The 21,983-nt window shown below is 36.8% G+C and overlaps 3 protein-coding genes across 4 annotated transcripts in view; 2 read left to right on the top strand and 1 right to left on the bottom strand.

The window, feature by feature from the left end:
- Window positions 1-314: 314 nt before the first annotated feature.
- Window positions 315-11,403, bottom strand: LOC100176097 (putative Polycomb group protein ASXL3). Of its 2 annotated transcripts, none has more exons than XM_018812643.2 (22): window positions 11,229-11,403; window positions 10,929-11,107; window positions 10,643-10,734; window positions 10,274-10,376; window positions 9,780-9,864; window positions 9,246-9,364; window positions 9,022-9,061; window positions 8,554-8,759; window positions 7,986-8,159; window positions 6,946-7,728; window positions 6,633-6,699; window positions 6,168-6,277; window positions 5,163-5,910; window positions 4,769-4,937; window positions 4,104-4,440; window positions 3,668-3,793; window positions 2,989-3,347; window positions 2,635-2,758; window positions 2,028-2,124; window positions 1,428-1,546; window positions 994-1,128; window positions 315-813 (listed from the first exon to the last, which is right to left on the bottom strand). In XM_018812643.2, the coding sequence occupies exons 2-21, from the start codon at window positions 10,992-10,994 to the stop codon at window positions 1,003-1,005; spliced, it is 4,050 nt and encodes a 1,349-aa protein (XP_018668188.1). In that variant the 5' UTR covers window positions 10,995-11,107; window positions 11,229-11,403; the 3' UTR covers window positions 315-813; window positions 994-1,002. The 2 variants fall into 2 exon arrangements, with proteins under 2 accessions (XP_018668188.1, XP_018668187.1); XM_018812642.2 differs by having other exon boundaries at window positions 10,929-11,110.
- A 1,082-nt stretch (window positions 11,404-12,485) lies between these two features.
- Window positions 12,486-16,771, top strand: LOC101242584 (kelch-like protein 13). The gene is given in 3 exon segments (XM_009860720.3): window positions 12,486-12,629; window positions 13,216-14,278; window positions 14,281-16,771. Coding segments are annotated over 2 exon segments (1,902 nt in total). The 5' UTR covers window positions 12,486-12,629; window positions 13,216-13,224; the 3' UTR covers window positions 15,129-16,771.
- A 1,908-nt stretch (window positions 16,772-18,679) lies between these two features.
- The window catches only part of LOC100183932 (procollagen C-endopeptidase enhancer 1-like), an 8,151-nt gene continuing 4,847 nt past the window's right edge, over window positions 18,680-21,983 (top strand). The window contains exons 1-6 of the mRNA XM_002122647.5: window positions 18,680-18,881; window positions 19,020-19,163; window positions 19,525-19,748; window positions 20,299-20,527; window positions 20,954-21,126; window positions 21,264-21,495. Of these exons, the coding sequence (XP_002122683.2) occupies window positions 18,814-18,881; window positions 19,020-19,163; window positions 19,525-19,748; window positions 20,299-20,527; window positions 20,954-21,126; window positions 21,264-21,495 (1,070 nt within the window). The 5' untranslated portion in view covers window positions 18,680-18,813. The remainder of the gene's footprint in view (window positions 18,882-19,019; window positions 19,164-19,524; window positions 19,749-20,298; window positions 20,528-20,953; window positions 21,127-21,263; window positions 21,496-21,983) is intronic.

Genomic DNA, 21,983 nt, shown 5'->3' on the forward strand with positions numbered 1-21,983 from the left:
AAATATAGGATTCTGCAAAACTATATAACTCAGTCGATCATTCAATGTAACTTGTTTTATCTTTGCGTGGCCGAAAACCGACAATCGTTATAACACGGGTAATCTGTTGCATAGCCTACACCTCGTGCCAGCTAACGAGTTACCACGAATGCAACTTTGTGGTTGATTGTTGTTTTCTGTATGGTTGACAATTTAGACAACCCGTTAATGACTACTGGGTTGGAGAAGTATGAAACTTAAATTGACGCTTACTTTGATAGAATCTGTTTTCCTCTTTCATAATCTGTTTTCATTTTAATAAATTTCTCTTTCCCTTCTCGGAAGATTTTCGTTTTATTTCCACAAAAGAATGTTGGGCATTAAGTTGACTTTCGATGATTGCTGCCCACTTACCCAGCAACGCAGCCCAGGAACAAGGAGGGAAAGAACAGGTTCGTACAGTATTTGGCAAAGTTAGGTTTAAAAAGAGAGAAAAGCAAGAGTCTCAATTGAAATGTACAATTAAAATAGAAAACAAAAAAGGAAACATGGGTACTTCGAAATGTGCAAAAATGTAACTATTTTAAAACCCCAACACGCAAGATGCGATTTTAAACAAAAACGAACCTTTTTGAAAAGTTTTCTGTGCCATGGTAACAGAATTTTACCAAAAAAATAATACTTTATAACTTTAAGCAGCAGTTAGCTGAAGTTGACATTGGATCTCCAGACTCACACAGATTCATATATGACTTTTTGTGTAGAATTAAGGAACAAATATAAGAGAAGCAAGCATGAATGAAACTTTGCTGCACAGTTGTCATCTTAAAATAACTAAAAAATAAAACATTATTTTAATTTTTTTGCAGACATATTTTTGTGTGGTTTAATGTGTGGTCCAAATAGTTAACGAAACAGAAAACAACAATGTAAAAGTGGTAGCTTAATAAAAAATATTTCAACAACTTTTGTTTTACCGGACAACAAACAAAAAAAATGTAAAGAACCTCTTACCTGCATGTGTTAAACATCGCTTTGTCTAAAAGTTGTTGATTTTTGTGAAATTAAGTTTAACTTGGCTTGGTTTGCAAGTGCTGCTTGCATGGACCTTGTGTTACGTACCATGGGTTCTGTCTCACTGTCACTTTCCTATTTTAAGATATTAAATGGTAAATTATAGATAGATATGTTAGACCTTGAATGAACACCTTGTAGGTTTTATAGTTTATGTAACTTTGTGGGTTATTTTTTTTTATTAGCCTAAAAATTGTGGCAACCCATTAGTAACCACTTGGTTGAAGTAATGACAGTTAAGTGTCTTGTCTGTGGACACATACGCCCATATTGGTAGCAGCATCGAGTTTCAAACTCGGTACCCTTTGGCAACGATCAGGGCATTGTAACCACTTACCCACCAGACACATTAAAACATAATTGTCGTATTTTACCTTTTCTGAGGCAGTGGTCGTAATAACTGTCGAGTCATCATCAGAAGAATCTTCTGCTGAGTCATCAGAGTGGATCATGTTAGTTCGTGCAAGTTCTTGCATATGTTGTAAACTTTTACCTTTATATGAAGAATTTAAACTTAAATAACATGGGTCAATGCAACACAAACTTAAATAACATGGGTCAATGCAACACAAACTTAAATAACATGGGTTAATGCAACACACTGTCACTCCAACATCATTTTAACCCAAAGATATTAGAACTGTAGAAAAAAAAAGTTTTAGGGGGGAAATTTGAACAATAGTAATAAACTCTGGAATCTGACTCTAATCTGGTGTTCATGGAGTTCAGATGCAAACAGTTAAATAAAGTTAATAAATCCAAAAAATCAGAATATTATACCTCACCCTTAAATAAACAACAAAAAATGAATATTAAAAAAAAAGGTATTAACAGTTAAACAATGTTAACAAACGCAAAAAAAAACAGATACATATTCAACTTTTCTTAAAAAAAAAAAAATTATAATAAAAACAGTTAACGATTAAACAATGACAACGTTAACAACACCAAAAGTAAATTATTTAAAACATTACCTTTACTTGTTGATTGGAACTTGCTTGCAGGTCGTATAAATCGATTGTTAGCTTCTGTGTTGGTTGGTGTAGCAACATGTGTGCTTACTACTATTGACTGTGATGAGAAGTTATGTTGGAATGAGGATAATGAATGTAAAAGTACTGAGGTGGCTAAGTTAATAAATATTTGTATATTCATTAAGCCCAGGGATAAAAAATATATTTGATTTTTTTTTTAAATAATGTATTACACAGTGTATGTGAATTACTAAATTTGATTTTAAATTACTGGTGCCCCTTATAATATGAAAGTAAATTTATTCACATTCAAGTGACATAGTGGCCTCAGTAACACAATCAGGGATGAGAATGGAGTTTGTTCTAGTTGGAAATGCTTGCAGCTGGTTCTGGGAGCCGTTAAACACGTCAGAAATGAAGGTTATAATAGGACAATGACCTTTTTGACAAAAAAAACATAAATCCCCTAATCTGTAGAACATTCTCATCCCTGCATTGCTGCATACTTCATAGTGTTCATACTAACTACACAGTTATATATTCCACATACTATACCAATATGTACACTATACAGTTACTAAAGTTATATATTCTACACAATAACCACCTTATTCATCTGCCATGAACAAGTAGAAGGATTGAACGCAAACGATGGATTTGTTTTCTGGTTGAACAAACTACTTGTTGTAAGATTTCTATGAACGGTAGTTACGGAGGTCGAGGGTTCAACACTAGGTGGGGAAGTTTGGAATTAGTCTTGTTTTATTTTTTTGGCAAATCATATTTAACAAAGTTTAATTCATCATTATTCATCAAGTACAAATGCAACAGCTATCAAAGGTAGAATAAACACAGATTTTCTCCAAATAAAAAAAATGTAAAAAGAGAAAAAAAAATTAAAAATAAGAAAGTAAATTAAAAAAATAAAAAATAGAAACCAAATAACATAAAAACGACTCACTTGACACTGTAGGGAGAGACTCCAAACACGGGAGACGTCGTGTTAGCTTTCACGAGCATAGAGGTGGATGATGCAGATGATTGTGGAGGATCAGATTTATTCTCATGAAATTTGATCCCAGACTGCCCAGTATCGAGGTCCTCCGGACACCATCTCTTGTTCGGTTTGCAAATATCCACCTCGGAGTCAGAGGAGCAACCGCTACTAATGCTTCTTTTCTTCTTGGACTTTTTGGAGGACTTTTTAGGTTCATCGGAGTCCTCGGAGCCAGAGTCATCCTCTTCGCTCTCGTGATCTTCATCTTCCTCATTAGAGGAGGGAGATCGGTTGAACTCCTTCTTTATAACATCCGCATCAACCTAGAGGAAACAGAATTATTTTTTTTAATTTGCAAACCTAGAAGCCGACACGTTTATTTCAATTTTTGGTAAACACAGTTGTTGTAAAAATATAAGTAGAAAAAATATTCATACTAATACAGAGTAATTTGCCATTCACACATTGTTTTTAAATGATGTATATAATTGATTAAACAATCTAGTACCTATAGCACAAAATAAATCCTACTATTATTATTCAACACCGGTATTGACAAAGAAATATCCCATTTTTTATTAAATTAAGCAATAAAATCTAAGAATTCTGGAACATTCCATTTTTTGTTGAAATATGTTCCCACCTTCAAAGAAATTGCTGAACCAGCAGTTTTGATCTTAAGTATGATCTTCCCTTTAACTCCCTGGTTAACTGAGTTAAGCGTTACTTTAGAGGTGGATCGTGTTTCTCGGTGTACAACAGGTGCTGTCTGCAATAGTTTTTAAGTAGTGTTAAAAAAAGACTAAACTTTATGCCAGTAGATAAAATTAATCCAGTTTTAAAACATGTATTTTTAAATGTAGTTAGGAAGTTGCCTGCAATGGTGGTTGAATAATGTTAAAACATGTAATTTCACACAACCAGTACACAACAGCCTAACAGGACCAAACAAGATTACAACATGGTTGCACTTGCACAAAATAGCAGCGTTGAAAAAATGTTGAAACAGGCTACATTTTATGCCTATAAATACTATAATGTGTTACACTATAGGCTAAACCTCATTCTCTATACCTCACCTTGAGTGCAGGTGTGATGATATGTCCAGGCCCCACTACAGTGTGGTTATGTAATGCACTAGATTTTGCCACTGATACAACTTTCGCCGTGGTAGCCCTTACCCCATGCGGGGTGCCGGGGTGACTCACCCACTGAACCCTTTCGAGGGGTAAGGTGGCGTTCACCCTTACGTACCCCGGGGTAGTGGGTCGCACCTGGGTAGCTGTGATGGGGGTCGAGGTCTTATTGCATGGTTCAGTGACCACAGGGAAGTAGACGGGGAATGTAGTTGCGGAGAATATGTGCGAACGTGTGTTGGCTACCACTCCGTGTGGTTGGGTGGATAGTAACGTGGGTCTGTGGGGTTAAATTATCATTAGAAATGTATTATAATACTATAACACACTATTTTTGGGCGATTATATGCTTATAAAAAATTTTTAACATTCATATGCTACTATGAAACAGTCTATTCAAACAGTAATATATATAGTATAAAACAGAACTTTGAGACAATTATGTTATTCTCCTTCTGCTATAAAAATCTAAATACTAAATAGGTATGTTATTGTTGACGATATTGCATTTTTTAAAACACCACCAGGATATTTGGATATTCTGTGCTAAGGGAGGCTCATCTTTCACCAACCAACTATATAATTTTTTTTATCCCAAACATTGGCACCTTGTGTTGCTTGCTGCAGCTGCTTTCCTCGCTTTCATCTGAGCTTTGATTTCAGCGAGGGTTCGTGTCTTCTTGGCTGGTGAGGGGGAGTTAGGGGTGGGCCATCTTGTATGGGGGGTAGATGGGTAAGAGAAATTGGGTGGGGTGATGGAGTGACAACGTTTTGTACCTGGAGATGTTGAGGAATACAATGGAAATGAATAAATTGACACTAGCTTTAAAAAGTTCTATGGCAGCAACTATGTTCTAATAAGTTTATATATTTGTCATTTATATTTACCACCTGGGTTCTATACTGAAACATGTCTGTTACTACACATGCAAGTGCACACTGACTTTCCAAACACCCTGTTGTACTATACTATTATTTAATACAGTTACAAATGTAAAATACCTGTAACAGTTAGTTTTCCAGGAGCAACGGGAGAAGCAACAATGCTGACATGAGAAGTTGTGGTTAATGTGTGCGATGTTGCGTTTAGTTGTTCAAATATATTCCTCTGTGGAGTGGTGGAGTTCGTTTTATGAACATCTGTCTTTAAGTGATGCGCAGATGTTGTGGGTTTGACAATTATTGACACGGGTGATGCTATCCGAGTGGTTTGGGGAAGGGTATATATGGTTGTGGATATAGATGTGGTGTTGGAGGTGGAGAAAGTTAATCTAGATGTGAGATTTGAATGGGGAATGTTCATATGCGGGTTTTGGGTTTCTGGTTTGAGCAGCGATTGGCAGGATGACTGGTTGAGTCGGCTGACTTGTGTCGTTTGTGCTGTAGAGGTGTGGATGGAGACTGCTACTGAGGTAAGAGCTGTTGGTTTCGGGGGCATAGTTTTATGAGCAGTTTGAATTGGAGATGAAGTGATTCGGTCTGTAGTGTTTGTTTCCGCAGAAGACACAGAGAGGGGACTCGGGACTTGGCAGATCCCGGTCGCGAGGCTTGCTTTGCTGGTGAACGATTCTGGGGTTAAAGGCCGAGCACAAAGACTGAGGACTCGTTCAGTTTCAGGGAGGGGCACGAACCCGCTGTTCGTCATGCGCGCTGCCGGGCGGACTGCTGTGTCGGAGAACACAGATCGTGTGGAGGATGATGTGGCAGATGAAGTTGTTGGAGCGGTGATGAAGGACATCACGTTTGATCCCTGGATCAATGGATGGGAGGTTTAGGTAAAGTTAAATATTAAATTATGATCTGAAATTCTGAGTTTTTTTTATTTAAAAAAAAATTAATAAAGATGTCCATTTGGTAGTAAACATAGAGCATTCAAAGAATTATAAAAATCCCCACGATTTCCATGAACCATTACTGTTTTTGGATATTATGTGCTAAAGGTTCCCCATCCTACCCCGCAGTATTATTATACTAATAAAGAAGTAATAAAGAATGTTTTAAATTTACCTTCACTGTTGCAGAGATATCTGTGTTTAAACTTGTGATGGTTGAACTTACAAAGTTACCTCGTGGTTTTAACACAAGTGTGGTGTTAGATCTACTTGTTGCAACTATAGCTGTGAAAAACGGAGAAGCATAAACAAAAATTCATAATTTTTTAACAGCTTATCTAAGATGAAAAATGCAGTGTTTTTTCGACGTTCCGCCTTCCATCTGGCAAGAATTATTGATGAAATGTCAGAAGTATACGAACAGTTTGGGGTAATGGTTGCAGGTTCAATCATGACCTAAATGCTAGAACCCAAGGCGTGTCATGCTATAGGACCTCACCCATTTATATATATATTAGAAAATGTAGATACAGAAACATTAAATGGAGTACATCATATGTAGCAAGCAAGTTAGATTAGTGTGCTGTGGATAATATTTGCCACAAAATAGATTCCATGCAAGATCATTGTTATTACTTACTATTTAGTGAATTCAGTTTATCGTGGTTGACGGTTTGATCAACTTTTGCCGCATCTTTCTTCTTGTTCTAAAAAACTGATTTTAAACTCCATGTGCAAAATAAGTACTAAAATACCTAATATAAAGAAAAGGCTTCACCCTTCAATACAATACTTTGAATGCTATTGTTTTATAGTACATTACCTATTTTTTGGGAATTAGCTTTAATATTTTTTAATACTACATTTTTCGGGGGGAACAAATTTTTTTTAATTTTATTTGTATTGTAGACATATATATATATTAATTTTTCGGATATAACTTATTTATTTACCCTCTGCCAAGTAGTAGTGGTGTACGAATGATCATCGATGGCTGATCCGCTGTCCGATCTTCGTCGAACATCCAGGACTTTCTGCTCCGTTTCCTCTTCCTCCTCTATGGAGTCATCACTACATCTATTGTTCATCCCATCCACACAGTTCTGGTGACGAGCGAGATTTGAGAGAGATAACGCACCGGATGGCTTCATTACTAGAGAAGATATGACGGTCGGTTTTTCATTTCGCGCCAAAGCGTTCTGCATGAGCAGTTTCGAGTTACGGTTCATCGGCAGCGTTCGTTTCGCACCGGCTGGTGTTGCTACTTTGCATTGACGGAGTTTTGCAAGGCGCGAGTTCGCGAGTTTAGTACGAGCCAGACGCTCGGCAAAACTGTTCCTGTTCTTTTTGTACAAGTTTGAGGCAGCAATGCTCCTTGGACTCGTTTGATTGTGGATTTGTCGAGTGACTGGAACCCGTGCAAACTGTGTCGGGTCTTCATCTGCCGAATCTGTGTCCGATGTTGCAGGGTTCGGTCGCTGAGCTTCAGGTCTTAAATGAAGAAACTGTGCGAGCTGGGCCTCCATGCCAAGATCACGAACTTGGTGGCCCATCTCCGCTAAATTCTGGCTGCGGCTTCGTAACCTCTTAGTTGACACTTGTCGCTGGCCGTAATACTCTTCAAAGAACTTTTCTTTCCACGGGTCTATTTTACTTCTCTCCTTCGCGATCTCTTGCACAATCCTCGACTGCGTCTCCCTGGTGAACTCACCATCAGATAATCTCTCCCTCCATTCCTATGGGAAGAAAGGGGGGTTAAACTATTTTACATTTTTTTACTAAAAAATATATGCTAAGCATCTACAATGGTGTAACTGTATTTTAAAAAAAACAGTTACCAAGAAACTTCAATTTTTAGCATAACAATTCCCTTTCCTATAGTATAGAAAGAATTAAAAATCCACAACCACAAAATTTTACTTTAAATTAAAGTTCAAAAAAACCCGACAAATCATTTTTAGGACAAATAACTTACTCTCCACCCAACACCCACCTGCACAGCTTGTGTGAAGAACTCATTGGTGAGAGCAGTTTTCGACGGAACGACAACTTTTCTATCCTCCCCATTCGAAGTGTCGATTGTTTTATCACAATCAGGTAGTAGCATGGTAAGTTTGTAACGATACGATGCAGGTAACATGGCGAAAGTTTCACGATTAATTAAGTCCTGTGATAAATAAATACCTTACTTTCATGATAAAGAATATTTCCTTGCAGTGTTGCTACCATGCATTTTATATTTGTATTTTGGCCTCTGGCAACAATTTTGCTAACCGACTTTTAAACTCCAACATTTTAAAATAACTTATTGTGACATGCCTTGTCTAAATTATCAGCCATACAGAAAATAAAACATCCACAATTACAGACATGGTAACTCCTAACTCATAACTAAATGTATTTAAAACAGAGTTTCAAACATGTTTTGATGCATCCCGTAACTCCAACTCAGTAACTCAAAAGTTTCCCCAAAAGTAACTTCAAAACAACCCATCACTCTGTTGTATCTTATGTATAACATCTCAGAACTTTAACCAAATGCATTAAAAACCACCACCTACCCTCATATTTGCATGTACGAGTATACTGCTTGGTGTTTCGAGGTCAAAGGTTGAATTTGGTTTATTCCTAGCAACAATATTCTCAGCGTTCTGTCCCTGTCTCGTAGTGAGCGAATTTGTTCTTGATATTACAACGTTGTTGGCGGGTTTGAAATCATTGGAGCGTAAAGAGGCCCTCTGCATCGGGGAGGAGTGTCGTCGAGAAGCTGCATGGATATCTTATATATATTACATGTAATCATCTGCGTGGGTTTAACAAGAAAATGATAATTTTTATCGTGAAATATTACAGAACTACATGAAAATATTTATAGAAAGATATCTCATAGGCTAATTAAATTATTCGTCTGCATACATTTTATAAGAAAAAAATTCATCTTTAATAAAGTTTGGTGACATATTTACACTATTAATATTTATACACAGTAAAATAATTATAATTTTTTAGTAAATCTAGTTGGTACTTACCTATCGTTGAAGTTCGTTGATAACTAGGGTTCGAAAATGGCTGAAACATAAAGGATAGGTTAGAAAAATAATATTTTAATGATCTTTCAACGGCTTATCTGGTATGAAAAAAAGTTACGTTTTTCATACCAGATAAGGCCCCGAAAAATTTTTACATTATGCCTGGTAGCAGAAGTAACAGAAATACATTTTAACTTAACAGCTCACATAGAGGTTTCACTTACGCTCGATGTTTTCTTGTTTGCGTCAACCGGTAATGGACGACCTTGTATTGAATACGTGTGGTTCTCCCTTGTAGTTATATCACTTGGTGGGGCTGGTGAGTCACTTACTGATGGTGATTCTGTATTGGAAATTTAATTTATCAAGACAGTTGTAGACTTGTAGTATAAAAAATAAAATATAAGTAGTTAACCAGTCGTAGGTCTTAAAATAAAAAGCAAATATGGGAGTGTTATATAACAGGGCTTACCAAACTTTTTTGCTAATACCAGACTTTTCACAGTTTATTTAATTCTAGAGCTAGTCATGTATACATAGAATATACAGCTCAGTTACGAATATTTTTCGTACAATTTACCAGATTTAACCTAGTTCGAAATAACTGCCTGAAAAGCACAATATACGTAGTACTATTGTGTAAAATTAGTAAACTCTCTGCGACATAGTTTATACGACCGCTGAAGTTTGCTGCAACTCACAGTTTGGGAAACCCTGTTCCATCATACTGTAGTAGTATCATGGTTTAACTAGTTTACCTGAATCTGTTGTTTTAACCTCAGAAGAATCATCTTGACTGTTGTTCAAGTTCGTTTCAAGTGCGTTGCTTTTTAACCATGATTCCTGTGACAAACATATATGCAGATGATGTACGATCATGATAACTTAAATGTGTGAATATGAGTCATATTGTCATACTATGGCTATGCAAGAAATGTGTCACATAAGAACATAAACACAATACAAAGAGAGTTGTTCTACAGTATGTAAACATAATTTGATACTGACTACTAACAGGATTGTATAATGAGAAACTAACCAAAGTCAGTTTGCAGATGTAACAAACAAAAACTTCCAATAAAATTAAGATAAATTAAGATTACTCTCAAAGTAACATACACGGTACCTTGTAAGCTGGCACAAGGTGTACGAAAGAAAACACCTGTGTTATAATACTGCCATTTTCCGCCACGCGAGGATGAAGCATGCTACTTTTATTCAAATTACCTTGAGTTTCATTCATTCAAATTACCTTGAGTGCGTAAACTCCATTCCTTCCCTGAACTCGATAGAAAGGACAGTTTGGAAGTTGTGCGTGATGGTTAAGCATGGTGGTTAATACATTCTCAGCAGCTCTGTGGCAAATAAAAAAAGATAATTTTGTTAAAAAAATTTAGAATAAAGAAAACGTGACCTGCAGTACACAAGTGGTTAATAAAAAAGTGGCGGCCAGCAGCATGTCTCCCACCATGTAGGACTAAATAAGTAAAATGCATTGATACAACATTGCAAATTAGAAAGTTAAGATGTCATAACTTTTATTCATTAAACACTTTGTGTATAATATATGTATGCTACCAAAATCAGGATTTATATGAAATGTTTGGCTAATCTGACATACTTGTTCATTGAGATGTCCTTTAACTTTTCATTGTAGATTGTGTGTAAGATCGGTCGTATTCCAAGCATTCTTGTCGGACTTTGCTGGATTGCCTGTAGAAGTAGAAATCAGTAAAGATAAAGCAATTGCCTACACTACTGACACATGCAAATACTGAACATGCTAGTTCAAAAAACAGCACAATAAATGTGTGAAATGGCAGGTTCAGTTTAAAAATGTTGTTATCCAGCCTGCAGAGTATGTTTTGGTTGTATAGTCGCTATTTCACGAAATTTACATTACTAACCAAGGTTGCAGCCTCAGCCCAAGTTCTGTCTTTTCTCCTTCGTTTCTTTACTTGGTTGTTTTTCATTTTCACGGCTTAACTTGAGTTAGATGAGGAATCACTGGTCTGCTAAAAGCAGTATAGCAAGCCTTATGTTGTCACCGTGTGCTAGAGACTTAGCTTCTTGGCAAGCATGCCAGCTGCTGGAATAAATTTGTTATCTATTTTAATTATAAACAAAGTATAAACAAAACAAGAACCAAAGAATAAGCTTTAATATCAGTAACATAAACAAACAAGTCAACAACATTTTGATCTTACCTATTCTTCTTTTACAGCATACGTTTATCAGTTCAGTTCACTATAATTTTGTGCTCGCGTCAATTAATAGATATTCCTTAAGCTCAAACCGAAAAAACTTCAATTTTACTCAAGTTCACGCAATATATTTTAAAAATAAAAAAATATAGAATCTTTCTTCGTCAAATTTTGAATGGACAATTCGACATGCATTTTAAGAAACTATACATAGTCACAACTTCTTAATTTAAATAATAATTAAAGTAAAAGTGATAAAACTGTTTCAACTTTCCCATACAGTAGTATGTGAAGGTATTTATTATGGTATTTATACTTTCTTACGACATTGCACAAGTTGTTGGGTGTACAATCGTGGTACCATAAGGATAAATTTACAAACAAATAGATAAGGATAAATTTACAAACAAGTAGAAAACATGCGGTCCCTTTAATTAGTGCATGTCCGCTAAGTCCGCTAAGTCCGCTAAGTCCGCTAAGTCCGCTAAGTCCGCTAAGTCCACTAAGTCCACTAAGTCCGCTAAGTCCGCTAAGTCCGCTAAGTCCGCTAAGTCCACTAAGTCCGCTAAGTCCACTTTTTATTTCTGTGATATAAACCCCGGTCCGTATATAAACATGAGTTATTTCATGTCGCTCATAGAAATCGTATAACGCACATCAAATGGGGCTAAATTGATCATAGACATAATATAAACTGCAGACTGACATTATCCTTACCGTTTTTCTAAATGTTACTTAAATGTGCCCTTTTGTACTTCCGTTTTAACCGTGAGCGTGTTTTAACGACTGTCGTTTTACCGTTAATTCTCATTGTTTTGCCTTTGTAAACTTTTCTGAATTTTGTTAGTGTGACCAAAATAAAAACATTTTGACTTGGATAACACATAATTCATATATCACGACCAAGCGAGCTTACTACTGGACATCTTAGACGTGAATATTACAGACGTGGAAATAGCGGACATAGTCAATATTGCAGACGTGGACTTAGTGGACTTAGCGGACTTAGCGGACTTAGTGGACTTAGTGGACTTAGTGGACTTAGCGGACTTAGCGGACTTAGTGGACTTAGTGGACTTAGTGGACTTAGTGGACTTAGCGGACTTAGCGGACTTAGCGGACTTAGCGGACTTAGCGGACATGCACTATTTAAAGGGACCCGAAAACATGTACATTTTGTTTTAAATTAACATAAATACAAAAGTGTTAAAGTATTAATTTAATACTTGTATCTGTTTTAGCGCAAAATCTGTGTTAAAAGTAAATACGTTTCAAGCCGAAAAAGCCGAATATTTTCAGATTTGCCCTCGCTGAAATTTTCAACAACAGTTCGCAGTCGACAACGTAAGAGGAGGGTGGTCAAATTTTGTGTTCATAACATCTGCAATGTTTGTTATGATGAAGGTATTTTGGTAATAATAGTAACAATATGAACGTATCAGCATTGTACAATTTAAATTATTACGTCCCGGTAATTTAGTTGAAGTATTGGTGAATCTTTAATGGTTGACACTTGATAAAATCCGTAGTGTATATGGCCCGACCATTACAACTTACGAATCATTTTGTTCATATTTATATAACAGAAAACAACGTCAGGGTGATATTACAATATATTGTAATCTAGTGCAAGTTGTATCTAGACTAGAGTGGGGTAAGACGGGTCAACTTTAGCACATAATATCCCAATCGTGTTTTAAACAATTAACAATGGTCTGTGGAAGTCGTAAAGATACAGTTTTTAATTTTTTGAATGTTCTTTGTTTATTACCAAATGGGACAAGAAAATAAAACGAAAAGGTGTTCCATCTCCCCCCCACCCCACTATATATATATTATGATCTGTTTCATAAATTTAAATGTTTAATTTTTTCCCAGAGCATATAAAAAGTTGTATAAAATAATTGATTTTTAATAAACTGTTATGGTAAATTCATAATATAGAATTTTAATGTCTTGGAAAATATTTGGTGATCCGATTTCTCAATAGTGACCGAAAATGGACGGGGATAACCAAATCTTCCCGAATCTGCATCCATCTTGTAGCAGTGACACTTCAGTTGTTTCACCTGCTTCTACTTCAGCTGTTGTGCCTACTGGGGATGGACGGATGTACCGATGTGAATCACATGAAGAATCTGTACTTAAAGGACTTAGCGATCTGAGGAAATGCACTTCACTATGCGATGTACATTTAATTGTGGAGGGTGAGAAGTTCAGTGCTCACCGCTCAGTTCTTGCTTCTTGCAGTCCTTATTTTAGATCAATGTTTACCTCAGAAATGAAGGAACAGAACCAAGACACCATTGAACTGCATGGTTTCAGTGCTATTGGCTTAAGAGCTGTTCTGGATTTCATTTACTCTTCAACTGTGTATCTTACCGTACAGAACATGCAGGACATCTTATCTGCTGCAAACCATCTCCAGATTCTTTCTGTAGTAAAGTTCTGCTGTGAATTCCTGCAATCTGAAATCTCTGCTCAAAACTGTGTTGATATCAGCAAAATCGCAAAGTTTTTCAACCTCACAGATGTGGATGACTGTGTGAGAGGCTTTATACTTGCCAATTTTACACAGTTTGTTCGGACCGATGAATTTTTGAGGCTATCTGAGGCTGATGTATGTGCGTTGTTATCAAGCAACAATATTCGAGGCCACTCGGAGCTCGAATTGTTTGAAGCAGCAAACAGATGGCTTCTGCATGATACATCAAGATTCAGTTCAGTATTTCCAGTGATGCAGCACATTAGATTTCCCCTCATATCCCCAGATGATCTTGATGAGAAAGTGCAGTCTGTGCATTACATGCAAACCGACCCAGACTGTATGCGACTGCTGTTCGAAGCAACCAAATATCACATGCTGCCACATAAACAACCATTGGTGCAATCCTCCCGCATGCAAGTGAGGTCTATTATGCCTTGTCTTGTTGCCATTGGTGGGAAAGAGTCAACGAACCATGTGTCAAAAGAGGTTCAGTTGTTCAATAAAGAAGCAAGTCAGTGGTTGCATCTGGGAGAGATGGATTTACCAGCATATTGCCACTGTGTTGCTGTTTTAATGACTTCCTGTATGTTGTTGGTGGACAGGAAATGTTTGATAATAATGGAAGCACAGCGATGTCCAATGTTTACAGATACGACCCACGCTTCAACCGGTGGTTGAAGATGAAAAACATGTTGGAAACAAGAACAGATTTCCATGTTAGCGCTATTGATGGATTCCTATATGCCATCGCAGGGAGAAATCACACCGGCCCATTAAGTTCTGCAGAGAGATATAGGGTGGATCGGGATAAATGGGAACCAATTGCTGAGCTCCCACATGCAGTGTGTGCGCATTCTGGTGCTCCATGTGCAGGGAAGATGTACATTGCTGGTGGATTCGCCTCTGATGGATTCCAGCGCGTAGTTTACTGCTATCACCCTGAAGAAAACAAGTGGGAGCCAAAACCGAAACTAAAAACAGAGCGCGGCCTTCACTGTATGGTGGATTACAAGCTAAGGCTCTACTGTATTGGTGGAAACAACAAGACAAACGGGGCACGAAGAGATGTTCTGAGCACTGAGATGTATGACCTTAACTCTGACCAGTGGACAGAAGTTGCGCCTCTCTTTGCTGGGCAAAGTGAAGCTGGAGCAGCAGTTGTTGATGGTAAAATATATGTGGTTGGTGGCCACACATGGAGAGAAAGAAAAGATGTGAGAACCGTTGCTTGCTATGATCCAGAACGTGATACTTGGGAGAAAGCAACTGACTTTCCTGAACCACTTACCAGTGTTTCATGTTGTGCTCTGAGAATCCCAGCCACTCTATTGTCAGAGTTACCACCTCAACAGCCACGTAGGTTGAACAACAGCAACGACAACATTCAAGCAGAGGATGATATTGACATGAGCTGAATATTGCTCCATTTGCTCACATGGAAGAAAATGCCAAAGATGACTTGAATCTTTATCATATTGATTTTACAACCCATAAACTTAGATGGTGAAGTTTAACTCCCAAACCGAAAGTTTGGAAGTTGTTATTAGCTTTACAAGTTATAAACTGTGATCGTAACCTAACTTTGCATAAGCAATCACTTTACTTGTTTTGTTGCTTCATGTATTTTCATATCTCTTATTTGACAAACCAATATTTAAGAATCTTTTATAAAAGACTTAAGTAACAGTGTATATGTTGTATACTTGTATTTTGACCCTTTCGGCAAATATTTTGGCTAGCACACATTTTAACGCCCCATTTAGGTCCTCTTTATCAGAGGGAACAACATTTTTGTGCCAGAAGAGCTAAAATACAAGTATAGTATGCCTGGCAGCAACAATATATAAAGGTTTGTTAGTTATCTCCGATTCACTCCGAATATTTAATTTTACCTGTTTAGTTGCTGTCATATCATGGGTTCATTTAACTTTCAATGCATCGAAGTTATTTCTATACCAGTGTGGTATGCTATGGAATGAGAATTAACAATAGTACTGTGGGATTTATATATATAGTAGGGTTGGATGGACCTTTAACACGTAACATCAAAATATTCTGATTTTGTTTTAAACAATCAACAACGGTTTATGGAAGTCGTGAGGATACCGTTTTTTTAATTTTTTTAATGTTCTTTGCTACCAAAAGGATTGACAAAATAGAATAAAAAAGTGTCCCATCTTCCCCCACCCTACTATATATATAAAGGATAGGTCAATAATAACTTCTTATTTGTGGCACTTGTGAAGGTTGTAGTTAGTAGTGGGAAAGTGATGAAAATCTGTCAAGTTAAACCTGTGTAGTATTTGTTATTCAATAACAACATTGCGATAATTTTAAACGTCTTTTTTCAATAACTTTTGGTGTATTTCCAGTATATATTATAACAATAAAACAAGTGTGTTGTGAATGCACTTACACAGCTAACAGGTGGCCGAATAATAATGGTGTCGTGTCTATACAAGGTATCATTTCAATCCCATCTTTTCAGATATTTAGTTAATCCCTCAGACCCTCACATTAAGACTAATTTTATTCTGCTGCAGGCGATTTATTTAACTTCATTGCTTTTGATGCGGTGTAATTCTGAAACATTTCATTACATGTGAAGTGTGTAAAAAGCAAATCTCTACTTTTTGCTGGTTTGGTCTTTTTAAAGCAACTCAAAATAATCCTGTTTTTGTTGTTCTTGTTCCACATTATTTGTTGCCTTACATATAAAATCTACATATGTTTCATTTTTTATTATATCTGCTGACAAAGAAGGTTGAAATGTTTCTTACACAACAAGCTATGTAATATGACCATTTACTTTGTAGAGAATACATAAATCAAATATAATAATATAAAGATTAACATAACTTCCACGTTTATAAAGTGATTCCTTTTATCTTTCAAATTTTTTTATAAAAATGAAAGACTTCTTTTCCTAACATATGATATGCTGCACAGATTATTTGTATGACCTTGTTTTTGCGTGGTCGATCTAATATTGTTTGTTTATGTTTCTCACACTTCAGACCTGTAGTTGAAAGTTGCTAATAAATTATGTCACTTATCATTTGTGGAACTGTGACCCCTTTATATTATTCACAACAGATGCTTCTTGTGTTTTGTTCAATATTTAAGGATGTGAAATCAGTTATTTAATCAATAATGTAATAAATTTATATCAATATGGATTATTCCACACCTTATTTATCTTATAGGATTAATAAACCTAATTATTTTTTGAGTTCACTAAGTTTGGATGTAGCAATACACACTTTTAATTAACTGGACAAATAAAAAGTTTTAAACCTTTAAAATACCAATTAAGCTACTAATTCGCTAGTCAGTCATCTTGGGGGAATTGCTTGTAAAAAAACAACTGATAGGCCCAAGCATTATTTTGAAATGGTTTCTTATCGCACTCCTCCATTTCTCTTATTGTAAATTGAAACTAAAAGGCTATAAAACCCAAGTTACCGCCTAACAGTTTTGTATGTACACTGGTGCAACAACAGGTGTCATGTTTATGTAGGTTCATATCCTGAAAATACGGAAGTAAATGAAGATATTCATATGATAGCTTGGCAATTAATATGCGGTTAATAAAGGGGTAGCATAGGTAAGTAATTGGCACAAACCACATAAACGATCCTGTATTACATAATAGGCTACATACATAATTTTTAATTATATATTCGAAAACAATAACAAAGATCGTGTTATTTGAAAAACGAAGAGAAGGGAATCAACAGGAAAATAACAGTCGTTTAAATACGCTATGGATAAAAAGTGTGTAAATTGAAAAGCTTGGCTGTTGCATCCAAAGTATTACCATTACCAGTATGTTGAATGAAATGATTTGAATATAAAAATAACCATTGGTTTGTGGTTGTATTGATCTTACATAAGTAACCAATTGAATCAATACGAACAAAGCAACCGTCTCGCCAAATCTATAACAGGTGTCTCGTACTGTAATGCTTAACCATGAGATTATAATTTGTTACCGCGAGACGTCGCCATTGAGGCCATACTCTTCTCCCACAATATTGGTTTTAACTTTTACCTCAAGTTAGCGAAAGTCGTATTTTTCCAAGATTGCAATTACATGGTTTAAAGGTCTTTAGGTTAAAAAATACTGAGTTTTGTACTGGCCAAGTGAATTTGTAAAATACGCTATTTTCGGTTACATTTGACTGAAAACTAATGCTAACAAACGGGAAAAGTTACTGAAATTTTCTTGCAAGAAAATAAATATTTAAAATTTCACGTTTTAAATGTGAAATTTTATAAAGCCAAAGCGCTGGTTGTAAATAATCGATAAAAAGTTTTGTGGTTATGTGGCCAAAAACAGTTATGTAGCCGTGTTAATTATCGGGCTTAAGAGGATAACGTGCGTAGGTATAGAATCTACAGATCGTAATTACCTGTGTTACCATTTCCGCACTATGTCTGCCGTGTTCTCGTTTTCGGTTAAATGGTCGAAAATTCATGCTTGGATGCTAATGACGTTAACTCCCGTGAGAAGAATTTTGTAGAACCGCAAACTCGTCGTCGCATCTTTTCCGTAATTTCTAATTTTAGCGCCGACCTTTTGTAAAGTGGCCGCACATTTAACATGTAGATCCTGGCTAGCGTTAAAGCCGAGATAAGTGGCCACCTGCTAATGGTTTCCGTTGTCAAACCTTGGTGTAAAGAGCGGAGAGATTCCAGACCAAGACACGCCAAAGCGCTTTTATGGCAATTGTGAGCAACCTTGTCCGTCGAGATACTTCGCATAAGCACGCGACTTATAAGCTCGCTGAAAGATACCTGGTTAGTTTCTGATTCAAGTAAAGCTAGCAGGCTGTACAGTGGTATTCACTTACGCTGAAGTATTTGTAGTATACCGCAGTATAAGAGGAATTTATGCCAATATAATAGTTCTTTGGGTTGGAAATAATTTATAAAATTATCGATTCAGAAATGAGTTTTGTTTGGGGTAGAATTATTAATTAAAACAGCCATGCGTGCCACTTTTACCCGTAAAACAAGACGCCGGTTAAACTTATTTTATATCAGACGAAAACGAGCGTATAAAAGACGCGACCCGCATGTTTTAAGTAGGATAACATGTTGACTTTATTCCTGTTAACCTGCGGCGCTCTGCTAGTTGTTGGCCAAGATGATACACAGGGAAGGTAAAGTTATTAATATGATTAGTTGTCTGTAAATTCTATTTGATGTGGGTGAGGTCCTAATCAGGGATCTGGGCTAGATTTTGCATATTACCCAAAATTAATGGTCTTAAGATAATTACTAATTTATCACCTTTTCAGTGTCCATAGTGGATGTAATGAGACGATATCAGAAGGCCAGGGCGTGATCACCTCGTCCAACTTTCCAGAACTCTACAGTCCGAACACTAACTGCTATTGGCAGATAAGGGTCGAACCAGACAGAACAGCCGTTGTTGAGTTCACGTAAGTTTTTCCTTAAAAATTTTGTCTAAAATTGGTTTACTAATTCTAAGAAAGTCAATTGCTGTAGGCGCAAAGATAGAACGCAATTTGTAAGATTGATACCGTTAGCACATAATATCTCATATAAAATTAACAACGCTCTCATAATTCGGAGGCTATACGAGTATATATTCTTTACTCTTTGGATGTTCTTTGTTTAGTACAGATGTTAAACTTTGTTTAGTGTAAAGATAAAGGAGAAAAAAATCGTGTACCATCTTACCCCACCCTACTGTATATTGGTAACGCCTATTTGTCTCATGACTCACATGGTATAGTAAATCTTGTATACACTAAATATCTACAACATTCCCGTTCCCAGATATTTTAACGTGGAGAACAGCGCAAACTGCGGTTACGACAGCGTACAAGTCTATAATGGCCCTACAGTTACCCACCCGAAGCTGGGAACTTTTTGCGGCCCGTTTCGTCCGAACCGAGTGTTGTCCACATCCAATCAAATACTTCTGACGTTCAAAAGCGATGAGAGCACGCAGAAAACTGGATTCGTGGCTTTGTTTTATTCAATACAGCTACAAAGAGCGGGTACGTTCATTCACATATTATGATATGTTGTAGCAATATATTTAGGTTTGAATAGGGAAATTGACCAATTGGGATGTGAAATTAGATTCCTATATGCAGCGTATTATAACTTCCGTAAACTGTCCACATGTAAAACGAACCTTTCGTTTTTAACTTATATATAATAGGGTGGGGAAAGTTGGGACACATTTTAACTCTATTTTCTCGTCCAATGTGGTAGTAAACAAGGAACTTCTATAAAACTATATGCTCAAGACACCCATAGACCATTGTTAACTGTTTAAAACACGATCAGGATATTCGGATATTATGCGCCGAAGGTGTCCCATCTTCTCCATTGTACTATATATATTTAAAATATTTTATACTATATAGTAAAACGTAAAATGTAATTAATAAAGCTGTATCTCTAGACTATGCATCCCCACCCGTGGTAAAACGGACACCTATGATATAACAACTGTCGTTTTCGGCCACGCGAGGATAAAGCAAATTTCATTCATTCATTGCATTCATTCTACAATATTAACCCAACCATACCACCTTATAGAACCAAACTCTTGCGGCGGATTGCTCACAGAAGACGAGGGCGGCTTCCACAGCGTCAACTTTCCTAAGTCTAATTACCCAAACGGTATGACATGCGTATGGCATATACGGACTTCACCGGATCGAAGAGTCGTCCTACGTTTCGGTAAAATGACGTTGGAAAGTTCAGAGAACTGTAGGTTCGACGCTGTGACTGTGGTTGGGGGATCAACCGATGCTGACGGTTCCAGGTCTGTACAATATATATAATAGGATGACCTCTGCTGGGGTATAATGGGATACCGTTAGCACCAAAACCCACATTTCATGACCGTGTTTTAAAGCAAATATCAACGCTATTTCAGAGACGCTGGGCTACGGTTTTATAATTATGAAAATCATCTTTGTCTACTACCAAATTGAACGAGAAAAGAGAATAAAACAAGCTCCCATTTCATTTCACTCTACTATATATAGTTTTACATTTGTATTAGGAAACTTACGTTTATATCCTAGGGCATCGTTTTATCTTTTTCTGTATCAAATTTTCATCTTACGGTAAATCGCTTTGAGCCATCTTTCTGTATTGCAAACTAAATCCTACAAAGTTGAGAAAATTGCAAACCACATTCTACTCAAGCACCCAACCCGCTTATCGCGAAACTATTCCGTTTCAGATTCCTCGGGAGATTCTGTCAGCGGTCGGCAATTCCTGACGACATTGAGTCGCCTGGCAACGAGATGTACGTCACGTTCTCTAGCGACTCCAGTGGCAATGAGATTGGGTTTGACGCCACGTATGCAACTAAAGTAGCTGGCGGTAGAAGCGTCACCCCGGTCACTACTGCGAGTGAGTTTGTTTATAAGTTAAACTACATTACTATGGGGTATAAGATGATGGGGTTGCAACATAATGTTACATATTTCCTGATCGTGTTTAATTCATTTATTTACTCACTAAAAGTTAACGTTAATTTTCTCACACAGGGCCTATAGTAGAAGAGAGAGTATGTCCCGACCTTCAAACCTTAACCTCGCCCGGCTCCATCACCAGTCCAGGATATAAAACAGTGGGGGGTTACCCTAACCTGATAAACTGCGGTTGGAGAATCGTCGCGCCGCGTGGGCATCGAATTCGGCTTCGTATTGTTAACTTCGAATTGGAGGCAGACAAGACGGGCGATTGTCTGTACGACTATGTCGTCATACACGACGGACGGTAAGTTGGTTATGACGTCATGGTAAATAAGTCTATAATGAATATTCGTCCTAACTTTAGTACTGTGGGGTAAGGTGGGACACCTTTAGCACATGATGGGACACCTTTGGCACATGATATTCAAATTTCCTGATCTTGTTTTGAAAAATTAACAATGGTCTATGGGAGTCGTGAGGGTGCGGTTTTATAACTCCTTGTATGTTGTTTGTGTACTATTAAATTTCACGAGAAAACAGAATAAACAGGTGTCCCATCTTCCCCCACCCCACGTTACCATTTTAATACAGCGTAATATCGTAATATTTACTACTGAAAGAAAACAAAAAACACACTTTTATGTCATGGTCAAAACCAAAGCTAATATCATTGTTTCCCGACAGCTGGTTAAACATAGTCATTTATAAGATTAACAAGACATATATTGTGAAACTAACTTAGGTTTCCTGGTTCAAGTTCCCTAAATACCGCCCACTCGTTTGTTGACGTTC

This window comes from Ciona intestinalis, chromosome 7, assembly GCF_000224145.3.
Source record: "Ciona intestinalis chromosome 7, KH, whole genome shotgun sequence".
NCBI classification, from domain to species: domain Eukaryota; kingdom Metazoa; phylum Chordata; class Ascidiacea; order Phlebobranchia; family Cionidae; genus Ciona; species Ciona intestinalis.

What these genes read in the sequence shown, in the direction of transcription:
- LOC100176097 (XM_018812643.2), bottom strand. Translation starts at nt 10,994, where the DNA reads ATGAAAAACAACCAAGTAAAGAAACGAAGGAGAAAAGACAGAACTTGG. An exon ending in GCTGCAGCAAGCAACACAAG is followed by an intron (nt 4,441 to 4,768) that starts GTGCCAATGTTT and finishes TTAACCCCACAG; the next exon opens with ACCCACGTTACTATCCACCC. An exon ending in CGACCACTGCCTCAGAAAAG is followed by an intron (nt 1,129 to 1,427) that starts GTAAAATACGAC and finishes ATCTTAAAATAG; the next exon opens with GAAAGTGACAGTGAGACAGA.